This window comes from Bos indicus, chromosome X (assembly GCF_029378745.1).
Source record: "Bos indicus isolate NIAB-ARS_2022 breed Sahiwal x Tharparkar chromosome X, NIAB-ARS_B.indTharparkar_mat_pri_1.0, whole genome shotgun sequence".
Taxonomy (NCBI): domain Eukaryota; kingdom Metazoa; phylum Chordata; class Mammalia; order Artiodactyla; family Bovidae; genus Bos; species Bos indicus.
In genome coordinates, this window is record NC_091789.1 from 4148693 (window position 1) to 4161860 (window position 13168).

The 13168-nt window shown below is 38.3% G+C and overlaps 1 protein-coding gene across 1 annotated transcript in view; it reads right to left on the reverse strand.

Moving 5' to 3' along the window:
* NKAP (NFKB activating protein) overlaps nucleotides 1–12213 on the reverse strand; it is a 22559-nt gene extending 10346 nt beyond the window's left edge. The window contains exons 1-8 of the mRNA XM_070784688.1: nucleotides 11682–12213; nucleotides 9004–9084; nucleotides 6954–7024; nucleotides 6508–6648; nucleotides 4676–4739; nucleotides 3174–3283; nucleotides 3000–3075; nucleotides 1790–1939 (exon numbers count right to left, since the gene is read on the reverse strand). Of these exons, the coding sequence (XP_070640789.1) occupies nucleotides 1790–1939; nucleotides 3000–3075; nucleotides 3174–3283; nucleotides 4676–4739; nucleotides 6508–6648; nucleotides 6954–7024; nucleotides 9004–9084; nucleotides 11682–12067 (1079 nt within the window). The 5' untranslated portion in view covers nucleotides 12068–12213. The remainder of the gene's footprint in view (nucleotides 1–1789; nucleotides 1940–2999; nucleotides 3076–3173; nucleotides 3284–4675; nucleotides 4740–6507; nucleotides 6649–6953; nucleotides 7025–9003; nucleotides 9085–11681) is intronic.
* Nucleotides 12214–13168: the final 955 nt, after the last annotated feature.

The following is a 13168-nucleotide window of genomic DNA, read 5'->3' on the forward strand; positions in this document are numbered from 1 at the left end:
CCTGAATGGTCTAGTGGTTTTCCCTACTTTCTTCAATTTAAGTCTGAATTTGGCAATAAGGAGTTCATGATCTGAACAAGATCATGAACATCTTTTTATGTGTAGCCATATATTTTTTTATTCTGACAAATGCCTGTTTGTGTAATTTTCTCACTTTCCTTTTGTTTACAGAAATTCTTTAAATACTCTCTGTACTGACTCTTTATCAGTTGTGTGTATTACAAGATCTTATCCCAGCTTGGAACTTGTCTTTTCACTTATTTTAAGATGTTCTGATGAACAAAAGTTGTTGCTTTTATCTCAGGTAAAGTTATCAATATATTATTGTGTGGTTGGTGCATTTTTTGGTCTTCTTTAAGAAATACTTCCCCACCCCAAGATCTAATAGATATCTGTTCATATTCTATACTAAGAGTAATGAAGTTGTTTTTGACATTTAAGTCCATAATCTACCTGCACTGACTTTTAAATATAGTGATAAAGGGTTCTACTTTCATTTTTCTCCATACAGGTGACCACTTTCTTCCTGCTCCATTTACTGCCTAGTTCCTTCTTTCCCCACTGATTGGAGAAAGCAGCTCTTTCATGTAATGAAGTTCCATACATGAATTAACTCTACCAGGCTCTCTATTTTATTCCACTGAACAGTTCATTTGTTTCCCCACTCTTTGTGAAGTGCTGCAAGCTTCATAATAAACCCTCATATCAGTAGGAAAAATCACCTTCCTGCTCTTCTTCAGAAATGAGATGACTACTGTTGGCCCTTTAGTCTAACATTTTAATTTTGCAAGAACTGATAACTCTACAGTATTGCCTTCCTATTCATGAACATGGTATCTCTCCATTTATTTAGGTCTTCTTAAATGTCTCAGTGTTTTATAGTTTTTCCTATAAAGATCTTAGACTTCTTTTGTTAAGATTTACTCCTAAGTCCTTCATATTCTCTGATGATACTGTTATAAATGTTTTCCTTTCATTTAATTATATTTTCTAGTTGTTTGTTGCTGGTACACAGAAATGCAATTGATTTTTGTGTATTAACTTTATATCTAACCATTTGTTAAACATTCCTGTTATTTATAATTCATCTGAGGATTTCTTAGGATTTTCTATCACTCACAAAAAGTGACAGTATTATATCCTTTGTTCCAATTTTTGTGCCTCTCATTTCTTTTTCTTGTCTTATTGGTTCTTAGATATAATGTTTTCAAATGTCAGTCCTCAGAATTCCAAGATTCTGAAGATGCTTCAGGGGTCCTGCAAATATTTGCCCACTTTTAAAAGTTTATGAAGTTTTAAAATTCAGCTTGATCTTGGTATTGAAACCCTATTAGTTCACTCTCCTTGTTCTTCCTGGTATTTTGCTTTTTCTTCCCCATTTTATATTCCTTTTCTCACACTGAAACTGACCTCTGTCATATCTTTTTTCACTCTTCATTCTCAGTATCCAGAGGACTAGAGAGTCCATGTTCTCCACAGAGAACTACAGGCAAACTCAGAAACTTTTACTGTCTTATGAAAATGCTTTTTTAACTACCAGAATGCCACATTGCTCATGCGGCACTGATAAGTAACCAAATTTAACTATCTCCTCCAGAAAATAAACTATCTGTATCAAACTATGAATGAGAAAACAACACTGGAAAGACTAATTCTTTGACGCTGGAGATACAACTGAGTTGCATACCTACCTGGAATTTTAGACAACTATATTTATACCAATAAAACCAATAAAAAACCAACATTTATACTCTACTTTTCGTTAGAAATGGGCACTTAATGAACATACCTGCTACCACTCATTACATAACCTGAACATTCAAATGATGCAATTTCTTCACTTGTCAAGCCAATTTCACCTCTTCGTGGGATACGTTTTCCAGCTTTTACATATTCAGCCATAGCTGCACCTTCACCGGGTAACAGAGCATGGCCATAGCTACAAAGTAATATAGAATTAAGAAAGGGTTCATTATAAAAGAAAGCACAAAAATCATTTCTCTCAGAAAACAGTAGGAATAACAGTTACTGGGCAGCATGCTGGGAAGCCTAATGTAAACTACCTTAATTTAATTAGGGAACACTGCACTGTGACCTATATTACTAACCCAGAAATGCAGAGATACTTTGGAAGAATAAAAGGACTGATGTTAGTGAGCATATATTCATGGTTTACAATTATGGATCAATTTTCCCTACAGCTGTTGTCTTTATTGCTTCTGCCTCCAGTGAATTCCTTTTCCCTTTAAATACAAAGCAGAGAAATAATATATCTCAAATTAACATATTTTTAAAACTTATGGCCAATAATAATGCTATACAGTAACAGTTCTCTATTAACTTTCATTCAAGGGGACTTTGAAAACTGCCATCCTGGGACTTCCCTGGTGGTCCAGTAGCTAAGACTCCATGTTCCCAGTGCAGGGGGCCTGGGTTTGATCCCTGGTCAGGGAACTAAACCCCAAATCCCACAACTAAGACCTAGTACACTTGAAGAAAAAAATTTTAAAACAAAAAACAAAAACTACCACCCCTTCATTCAATTCACTAAATTCTTCATATCTATTAAACTCAAAGCTTGTAATATACAGTAAAAATAATCTCTGTTCTTGTGGAATTTATACATTAATAAGGATATAACACTAATACAATGTAGAATATATATTACAATGCACAAAAGAAAATGCTGTGAGTACTGAAGAATTAAAGAGGGGTAGGAATCACACCTACCTGTAGAGGGAAGGTATTGGGAATCAGCACATGCCCCTCCTTTTGAAAAGGGCTTTGAGAAATGTTAAGGATTTTAACAGGAAGGAATTGGGGTTAACGAAGAAACCAGGACTGGGAAAAGAAGGGAAGCCATGTTGGAGGAAGAAGGTGAAAGTGCACAGAAACTTTGGGTCTAAATAAGGGAGTAGTGAAAGATATACTTGGAAGAGTAAGTTAGGACCATACTTTTGGGAAGGCACTTCAGAGATTATAAACATGCTCCTACTTACTTTAGAGGTTTATCATCTTGAGAGGCAAGTGTTTTGGGAGCCTCTGGGCCAATCAAATCTGAGGGCTCTTCAGGCTCTGCAGGAAAGATATTCAGAAACATATTCACATTTTGACTAATCAGTTAATTCAGTGTTTTATCTGTTCTGAAGTCAAACTCTATCAGAAGAACCTACTTGATCGATCCTTCCAGGGATTCTCCAGAAACTCTTCTTGGGACTCTTTAGAACTTGAGTCACTGGAATCTTTTCTGCTCTTCTTAGACTTCTTTTTCTTATATTTCTTCCTGCATTGATTATAATTTGATATAAATTGATTTAATATTCCCAGGTTAAAGGGCATCTTACTTTTTCAAGGCAGCGAAAGACTGATTGAAATGATTTGGATGCTCAGCTTATTCAAATGTGTTAGAGAAGAATTTGTATTAAAAAATTTAACTTATTTATTTCACCATAAGCTGGCTCAGACAGTAAAGAATCTGCCTGCAATGCAGGAGACCCAGGTTCGATTCCTGGGTTGGGACGATCCCCTGGAGAAGGGAATGGCAACCCAATCCAGTAGACTTGCCTGGAGAATTCCATGGACAGAGGAGCCTGGTGAGCTACAGTCCATGTGGTCGCAAAGAGTCAGATAAGACTGAGCAACAAACACTTTCACTTTCAAGGGAACAATAAAACATAGTTCTCATGTTGTACAAAGATAGCAGAAATAAAGCAGTTTAAGAAAACAGCTCTTATCAATTTGAACATCAGTAATTTTCAGTATAATGGATTAAAAAACATCATATATGTTTGAATCCTTGGGCTCATGATGATAAAAACCTCAAAAAACCTCAACTCATTATTTTGAAAACTCATAAAACAAGTAAGCAATTATTCCACCCTTCCTAAACTTCAGGGTAACCAAATAGTTAATGAGGGTAGGCTTCTCATATAGAATTATTTTACCTAATAAATGAAGAATCATTTTGCAATCCCTAATGAAGTAAGGGACCTCAACAAAGACTATTGATACAGGTTAATATGACAAAAAGAGATGCCCAGATATTATCTGCCTCCTGCTGGAAGTACACAGTACTACTTATGAAGTATTCCTACCAAAAACTCAAATCTGAACCTTATCAAGTGTCTAGACCTAACTATCTATCAATCTACAGGAAATATATAGGACAGAAAGCATGTTAAAAGGATACCGTAAGAATACAACCAGCAAAATCCACACTGTAGGAAACTCTCCAGGGCAAATGATATTGTTTCCTCTACAACTAAACTGCAGGAACAAAAAGGGAAGGGAAAGCTATCTATTTAAAAAGATGGAAAAGACCTACCAACCAATCACAATTCATGTACATTGTTTAGATTCTAATTTGAGGAAACTATTTGAAAAACTGCTGAGACCTGAATGAAGAATTATTATTAAATATTTTATGTGGATTAATAGTACTGTACTTTTTTTTTTTTTTTAAGAATGCCTATCTTTTAGAGAAACTTGCAGTTTTATGGATGAAATGATATCTGGGACTGGTTTCAAAGTAACAGTGGGGGTGGACAGCAGAGACTGTCAATAAGTTGATAATTGTTCAAGCTGAGTGATAGTTAATAGAAGTCCATTATACTATTTTATACAATTGTACATATTTTTAAAATTTTCCATAATAAAAATTAAAGAAAAAACTGACGATCTGTGTTTCTTCTTCTTTTCCTTTTTCTTGGCTTTCTTTGCTCTCCTTTTTGTATCTTCATCTGCAAATTAAAGCATATTATAATTAAAAAATTTTTAACTCTAAAACCTTAATACTTCTGAGTAGATAAATACCTTATAACTCTTCTATTTGTTGTTACAGAGGATTTAATTCATTCAAACATTTATTCTTAGGAAATGTGCAAGGAATGAGGGACATAGAAATTAAAGTTGCACTAAGCATTTGGTTCTATAGGGTATTATTATTAACTTGATTGCATGAGATAATAGTATTGTGATTAGATAGGAAAATGTCCTTATTGTTTAAAGATGTACACAAAGATATTTAGGGTGGCAGTGTGATATTTTAATTTACCTTGAATATCTCAACAACAAAAAAATCCATATTTGAAGCAAACATGTCAAAATGCTAACAGATGGTACACCTGAGTGACGAGCACTGTATATGGCATTAATGACACTACTCCCTTCACTTTTCTGGATGTTTGAGTGTCTTCATGATGTTTGTGTTTGGGGGGATGATTTCCAGGAGCTCAGTCTAGTGGAGGAGACAGAGGAAAGGGGGTCAGTAGAATCCGAGTGACAGGGAAGTGGGGGGCGGTGTTCTGGGCGCACAGAGGAGTCTCACCATCAGGCTGGTTTGGAGAGGGTGGGTGAGGAATGGTTGACCGTGAAAAGGTGACTCTTAAGCTAGTTCTTTCTAAAGTCAGCTTTATTACAAAAGTAATACACGTCCATCCATGCAGTGAGTAGGCCAAGCCACATGCAAGGAGAGACTGGCACTGTAGGCAGCCAGATTCTGTACTACATGGCAGAGTCAGGAGAAAGGACGTGCAATATGTGGAGATGAAAGTCACTCTCAGGCCACACAGGACGCTGCAGGAGAGTGACAGAGTACCTGTGATGAGAAATCCACAGAAATGTGTCCCCAGAGGAGGCACCCTCTGTCAATCACCAGCCATGGGAGGGCACCAAAAGACGGCTTTGTTGTGATGCAGCCCCACAGGAAGTGTCTTCTAGAAATCAACTGCTGGCCTGAAGGGTCCCCTATGTTATGCCTCTGAAAATCACACAAAGCTGACTGCTGAGTGTGAGAATCTCACAAAAGAGATGCTCCACTCGGATGATGCAGCCCCCTATGGCCTGGTTTGGCACCACATGTCTCAAAGACTGACCCCAACTTGGTTCGGTGCCACACGCCTTGTGCAGCTACACACAACCACTCTGGAGTCACACCGCTTAGCTCCGAATCCCAACTGTGTGACCTTGGGTATGAGCAGACTTATAATCTGCTCGGGTCCTCTGTCTCCCCAACTCTAAGATGTGTCTGACAGTGACTGTGTGGATTAAACAGCAATAATGCCTATCAGGCACTTAGCAGGGTGCCCGACACAAAGTCAGTGCATGTTCAAAACTCTGGGTTATTATTATTTTAAAGAACCTTTTTCTAGCAAAAGCTTTGGACTTCCTTGGCGGTCCAGTGGTTAAGAATCTGCCTGCCAATGCAGGGGGAAAAGGTTCAATCCCTGGTCCGGGAAAATCCCACGTGCTAGGGAACACAACTAAGTCCATGCGCCACAACCACTGAGCCTGCACACTCTAGAGCCTGAGCCCCACAACAAGAGAAGCCGCTGCAATGAGAAGCGTGTGCATCGCAATGAACAATAGCCTCCACCTGCCACAACTAGAGAAAGCCCCCATGGAGGAACGAAGATCCAGCACAGCCAAAAATAAATAAAAGTAAAATAAACTTTAAGAAGTAAAACTAGTTTTGAAGCAAGGCGGGCAGAATGATATTGGCTTTCTTACCACTGGAGTCTGTGTCAGAATCAGAGTCGCTGTCACTATCATCAGAATACTTCTTGTGTTTTCTTTTAGATGATTTTTTCTTCCTCCTTTTCTTGGATCTTTCTTTTGAATGACTAGACTTCTTCTTCTTCTTCTTTTCTTCTACATAAAAAACAAATCAAATTACTTCTAAAGAAGTATTTCTTTTTAAATTGTTTTAAAACCTTCTTTTGTACTGGGGTATAGCCAACTGACAACGCTGTGATAGTTTCAGGTGACAGAGAAGGGACTCAGCCACACATATACAAGCATCAGAAGTATTTCTGAGTATCGATTTTATTGTATTTGAAATACTGAAAAGGAAATGATGACAGGCAATTTGAGTAAAAGTAAAGTCTAATGTTCAACTATTTATAAATGTATTTTAAAAAATTTCTCAATAAAAAAGCTCTCAATTAAAAAAATACCTTCTGAAGTAGAAGCTGAACTGGTGCTTTTCTTTGGCTCTTCATCCTCTACTGGTGTATGTTCATCAGAGCTGAATTTAAAGAAAATGGTAATAAGAATCAGAAGAGTGTTAAAGGCAACCTACTGAATGTTGTTGTTCAGTCACTCAGTTGTGTCTGACTCTTTGCAACTGGGGACTGCAGCATGGACTGAATGAGAGACACCATTTGCAAATCATATCCGAGAAGAGATTAATATTAAAAAAAGAAAAACCCAAAACCCCCAAAATAATGTGATTTTACAAATAGGCAGAGGATCTGAATAGACATTTTTTTCAAAGAAGACACACAGATGGCCAATAGGTAATGAAGAGATGTTCAACATCATGAATCATTGGGGAAATGCAAATCAAAACCACAATGAGATATCACTTCACACTTGTTTGGATGAATACTATCAAAAAGACAAAAGATAACAACTGTTGCTGAGGATATGGAAAAGAGGGAACACTTACACTCTGTTAGTGAGAATATAAAATGGTACAGCTATTATAGATTCCAGAATGGAGGTTCTTCAAGAAATTAAAAATTGAACTTCATATCACCTAACAATCTCATTTCTGGATATGTATCTGACGGAACTGAAATCAATATCTCAAAGAGATATCTGGACTCTCATGCTCACTGCAGCATTACTTACAATAGCCAAAATGTTAAAACAACCAAATATCCATGAATGTATGAATGGATAAAGGAACTATGAGAAACACACACGCATACCCCACAGCAGAATATTATTTATCTTTAAAAAAGAATGAAGCTTGCCATTTTCAACAACATGGACAGCCTGTGAGGGCATTTGCTAAATGAAATGTCAAACAGAGCAAGATAACACATGATCTCACTTATATGTGAAATCTAAAAAATGAAAAACCACCACACCACAGATACAGAGAACAGAGTGATGGCTGCCAGAGCGCAGAAGGTGGGGGCAGGGCATGGGTAAAACACATGGTGGGGATCCAGAAGTACAAACTTCCAGTTATAAAAGAAGTAAGCCATGGGGATGTGATGCACAGCACGGCGACTGCAGTTCATAATGCTGTATTGCATATCTGACAGTTGGTAAGAAAGTAAATCTTAGAAGTTCCCATCACAAGAAAAAACTTTTTATAACTATACATGGTGATGGATGCTAACTAGACTTACTATGGTGATCATTTTGCAATATATACAAATATTGAATCATCATGTTATAACATGCCTGAAACTAATATTGTATGTCAAATATATCTCAAAAAATTATAGGGGGTGGGAAAAAATAACAATTTTTTAAGAAGAAAAAAGAACTTTCAGATAATAATGCTTTATCACCCTGTCGCAAATTACAGGTTTACCTGTCAAGCACCTTGTCTCAACTCTAAAGAAAACACAGAAATAGAGCAAAGGGTAGATGCAACTTCTGAATGGCACCAAAGAGAAAAGCCGCAGTCCATAGGGTCGCAAAGAGTTGGACATGACTGAACAACAACACAGAGGAAAAAAAAAAATAAGGAAAAGGAAAAAGCATTAGGCCTTTAATAATACTGAATACAGGAAACTAAACAGACTCAGTATATTCATTTTTAAAAACTTTTTGTAATGTTAATGTCTGACATTTAATCAGTTACTGGATTGAGAAAAAATAATTCAAAATAATATAAATGTGTTTGTTTCAACACTGAACCCTTTTATGAATAAGAAATTAGCATCCCATGAATTACAATTTAAAGAGAACAATTAGCATGCTAAAATCCACTAGGAGCATGTTTTAATCCTAAGGTATGTTTAATGTTTTTAAAACTCAAGGCACAGAATAGCATAAATCACAAGAAAGAGGGAAAAAAAGAGCTATAGTTAAGGTTCTTCACTTAACAAAAATTTTGACCATAGACTCTGGATTTAAACAAATGTTGCATTTAAAAAAATATATATATATATTTAAATTTTATTTTTATTAATTGAAGGATAATTGCTTTACAATATTGTGTTGGTTTCTGCCATATAAAAGATGCATTTTTTAATCACTTACTCTGGTTCTGGATTCTTTGGAGAAAGTCCCCACACTTCAGGAGCTCCCAATTCTCCAATCCTCTCTCTCTCACTTAGTCTCCTAGAAGAGATAGGCAGGTAAACTGTTTCCTAAATGTATTATAAGATTCAAAGGGGTCTACTTAAGTCCTGTTTTCCCTCTACCTTTTAAACTTTAAACTAATAATAACTTGGTTTAAACTCAAGAACTTCCCTGCCAGTCCAGTGGTTAAGACACTGTGCTACCACTGCAGGTGATACAGATTTGATCCCAGGTTCAGGTACTAAGATCCTGCATGCCACAAGAGGTGGACAAATTTTTTTTTTAAAGTAAACTCAACATTAGGATCTAACTCAATATTAGGATCTAATGTTCTGATGTATCTGATGTTCTACCAAATAGTACAAACTACAGACAGCCCGATAGGCCTGGCCAAGATTCAGCCTGGGAGGCTGTCCAGTGTGTCATTTCCAGTACATGCATCACACAGCTCCCAACTGCTCATTTCATCTTCTGCAATATGTGACAAAAATGGTCTTACATTTGGAAATAACTTCATTTGTTTATGTATCCTTATGAAAGTAAAGAGAATTCTCTACTTCTGACAAGGTCAAACCTTCGTTTTCAAAAAGTCAGGAATTAATGAAGAAAATAAAAATGAAGCATTAGAAGTAGAAAATAAAGGGACCTCTGAAAGTAAAAGAAAAGTTTTGACAAAACTTTACTTAATGAGATATAGTGTTTGTTTTCTGTTTTTCCCCTAATTATTTTTTTCAAAAAGGAGTAAATTCTCTATCCTTGGAAGACAAAATTATTTTATGTTTGTGATTTCTTCTCTTAATTTTTGATATTCCTTATAAACACACAAACAATACACAACAAAAACTAAGGTTTACTTCTTTAAACGTCAGCTGCTGTGACTCCACTTGTTTAAAAAAAGAACCTTACTGAAGAAATAAAATCCTTTTTGATTTTTTAAAACAAATGATTTTTTTCTTCCTTATTCAGGGGAAAAGGTACAATTGTGCAGAGTTAGACTCAGGTTTCCTACTTGAAGTAACACAAAATCTAATAGAGGACATACTTATAGCTAAACTTTGAATACATACATACAGGATGAAGAATGCTTGACAGGCTAAAAAGACCAAACAGTAAAGTTCTTATCCCTCCTGCCACCCAACTTCGTGGATACTTTAAAATTATTTATCCTCTAAATGTACAAATGCAAATTTCATCCAAGGAATTCTGACATCTATTGGTGAGGAATGTCTAGTATGGAAACTGGATGCTTTTTGATGGACACAGCCTGGGGGTAACTTTCTGGAAATTTTAATTTGGAGAAGTCAGTCTCCAATCTATCTTAGGACTGTTTTTACTGTTTCTGTTCCCATGCACAAAATACTAACAGCTAACACTTAAGGGCAATTTATTGTGTTCCAGGCACTAAATCATTACATCTCTAAAAAGCTTTTGTACTAATTTTTCCCTTTTACATGGTGAAGAAATTAAACTAAGAGAGGTTAAGTAACTTGCCCAAGGTCACACAAGTATTAAGTAACAAAGGAGGGCTTCAGACTCAGGCAGTCTGATTCTGGAGCCTGTCCTCTTAATTACTAGACTTTAGTGCTTCCCACTTTTGGAAGAAAAAGATTCAAGCTATCTCCCAATTGTTGAAACCTTAACCTGCCCCTCAATGCCTGCTACAGTTTTTAATTTCTTGTACTTTTAAACACATACAGTATGATCAGTACAGTGTCTGACACACAATTTAACACTCAATAAGCATTAGATATTAAGAATTACAAAGCACATAACTGCTATAAATGAAGTGTAACCTTTAAAAATAGTGAATCACTATATTATTGTACACCAGTTACTTAAAAACACTGTATATCTACTATACTTCGATTTTTTTAAGTAAAAAAATTAAAGCTTACAAAACAGTAATTATAATTCTTTTCCTTTCTCCTTATTCATTTTCCTCTCCAATACTCACTGTCATTAAACGAGATCTGATGTCAATCTGACCTCATTTTTCATGGTCAAGATTGAGACCGCTTAAGATCTTTCTCAATGTAGTCCAATCTTATAGTTTAGCAGATCATTTTTTCCTACATTTAGTCAAACATCTTGTTTCAGAGGTTCTCCTCCCCTCCAATTTAAACCTTGTATCTCAACCTTTCCCAAGTCACTACAAAACAACTCCACTCACTTATCCTATTGTCTCAAACCTGTTTGATCATTCAACAAGCAATGGCTGCGCACCTACAAAGTGCTCCGCACTGTAAATTTTGTGATCAATAATCTGGGCTCTTCCAAGGGCTCAGTCTACTGGGAAATGAAAACGTGATCACTAATGACAACGACACAACCAAGTAAATGCTGTAATTCCCGCAGGTCCGAGGCTCTTGACCATGCCCGCAACAAGCTAGGAGGCTGGAAGGGGTAGCGGGAAGGAGACCAAGGCATTAGATGAAGGGGCCGAAGGATGAGCGAAAAACCTAACGATGGAAAGGGATGAATAAGGCGTCATCGTGGGTGGACTGAAGGAAGGGATGAAAACGCGCGCCAAGTCAGGGAGAGAGAGCGAAATGCGAATAGTCCGGTGCGGAATGAACGATAAATCGGACTCTAAAGGCTGGTGGGCTTGCGAAAGAAAGTGCGTTCGTCTCACTCACTTCTGCCGCAAGCTCTCCTCCCTCTCCTTGTCCAGGAGGCTAGGCCACGGCTTGTCGCTCCCGTAGGGGCGTGAGTAGCCGCCATAATAGGCGGACGAGGAGGCAGAAGCGAAAGGGGCGCCGCGCGGTGCGGAGGGCCGCTCTCGAGAGCGTGACCGCGAGCGCGAACGGTAGGACTGGTTTCGGGAGCCTTGGCTGGGGCCACTCAGCTGATGGCTGAGGCCATTCCGGTCCCCGGACCGAGAGCAAGAGCGCGAGCGCGAGCGGCGGCCGCGCGGGGAGCGAGAGGATTTGCTAGGCTTAGGGCTCTTCGAAGAACTGCGACGCTTCCCCCCGGAGCTCGAGGCCTCCCACTCCGGGCTGCGGGAGCCAGACACCGGAGCCATCGCTATTGCTGGGTCCCTGAATCCGTGGGTGAAGGGGGCGCTCGCGCGAGCCCGGAAAAATTCTCCGTTGCCTTGGCTCCCAGGACCGGCAGGCTTATCACCGCCAGAACCCGAGGAAACCTTGGAAACAGTTCCGGGTACGTCGGCAAATTCCTTCCCCAGACCTAGGCGGTCCTACTGACTCAGGGACGGGATGTGTGTACTCTTGTAAGGAAGCCGGTGGGGCAACAAGGTTCCCTCATCCTTCGGGTTCCGAATGAGGCTGCTCAATTCTAAGCTCTACATGAGACTGTACTTTTTTCATCGTTGACTTGAAAGACTTAAAGGGAAGGACGACAGACCACAGGATACGTGTCACTAAACAACTGTATGAACAATAAGTACTGTGTAACTAAGTAAGTAAATAAACAATTGTATGTCTATGTATGTGTGCATGTAAGTATAAGTTCCCAGGCGGCGCTAATAGTAAAGAATCCACCTGTCAGTGCAGGAGACATAAGAGACGTGGGTTCCATCCCTGGGTCAGGAAGATCCCCTGGAGGAGGGCATGGCAACCCACACCAGTATTCTTGCCTGGAGAATGCCATGGACAGAGGAACCTGGTGTGCTACAGCCCATAGTGTCACAAAAAGTCGGAAACGACTGAAGTGACTTAGAAGGCACAAACACACACACACAGGTTTTTTTTTTTTTTTTTTTCCAGTTCCAAGCAAATTAAAGGGGATTTATCTAAATTGACAAAACGTTGTCCACTGGAAAAGGGACTGGCAAACCACTTCAGTATTCTTGCCTTTAGAACCACATGAACAGCATGATAAGGCAAAAAGATAGGAGGACACTGAAAGATGAACTCCCCAGGTCAGTAGGTGCACAATATGCTACTAGAGATCAGTGGAGAAATAACTCCAGAAAGAATGAAGAGACAGAGCCAAAGCAAAAACAGCACCCAGTTGTGGATGTGACTGGTGATGGAAGTAAAGTCAGATGCTGTAAAGAACAATATTGCATAGGAACCTGGAATGTTAGGTCCATGAATCAAGGTGATAGAGTCCACATGGGGGTCTTACTGATAAGATGGCTCGTTATGTTGACCTCGCAAGC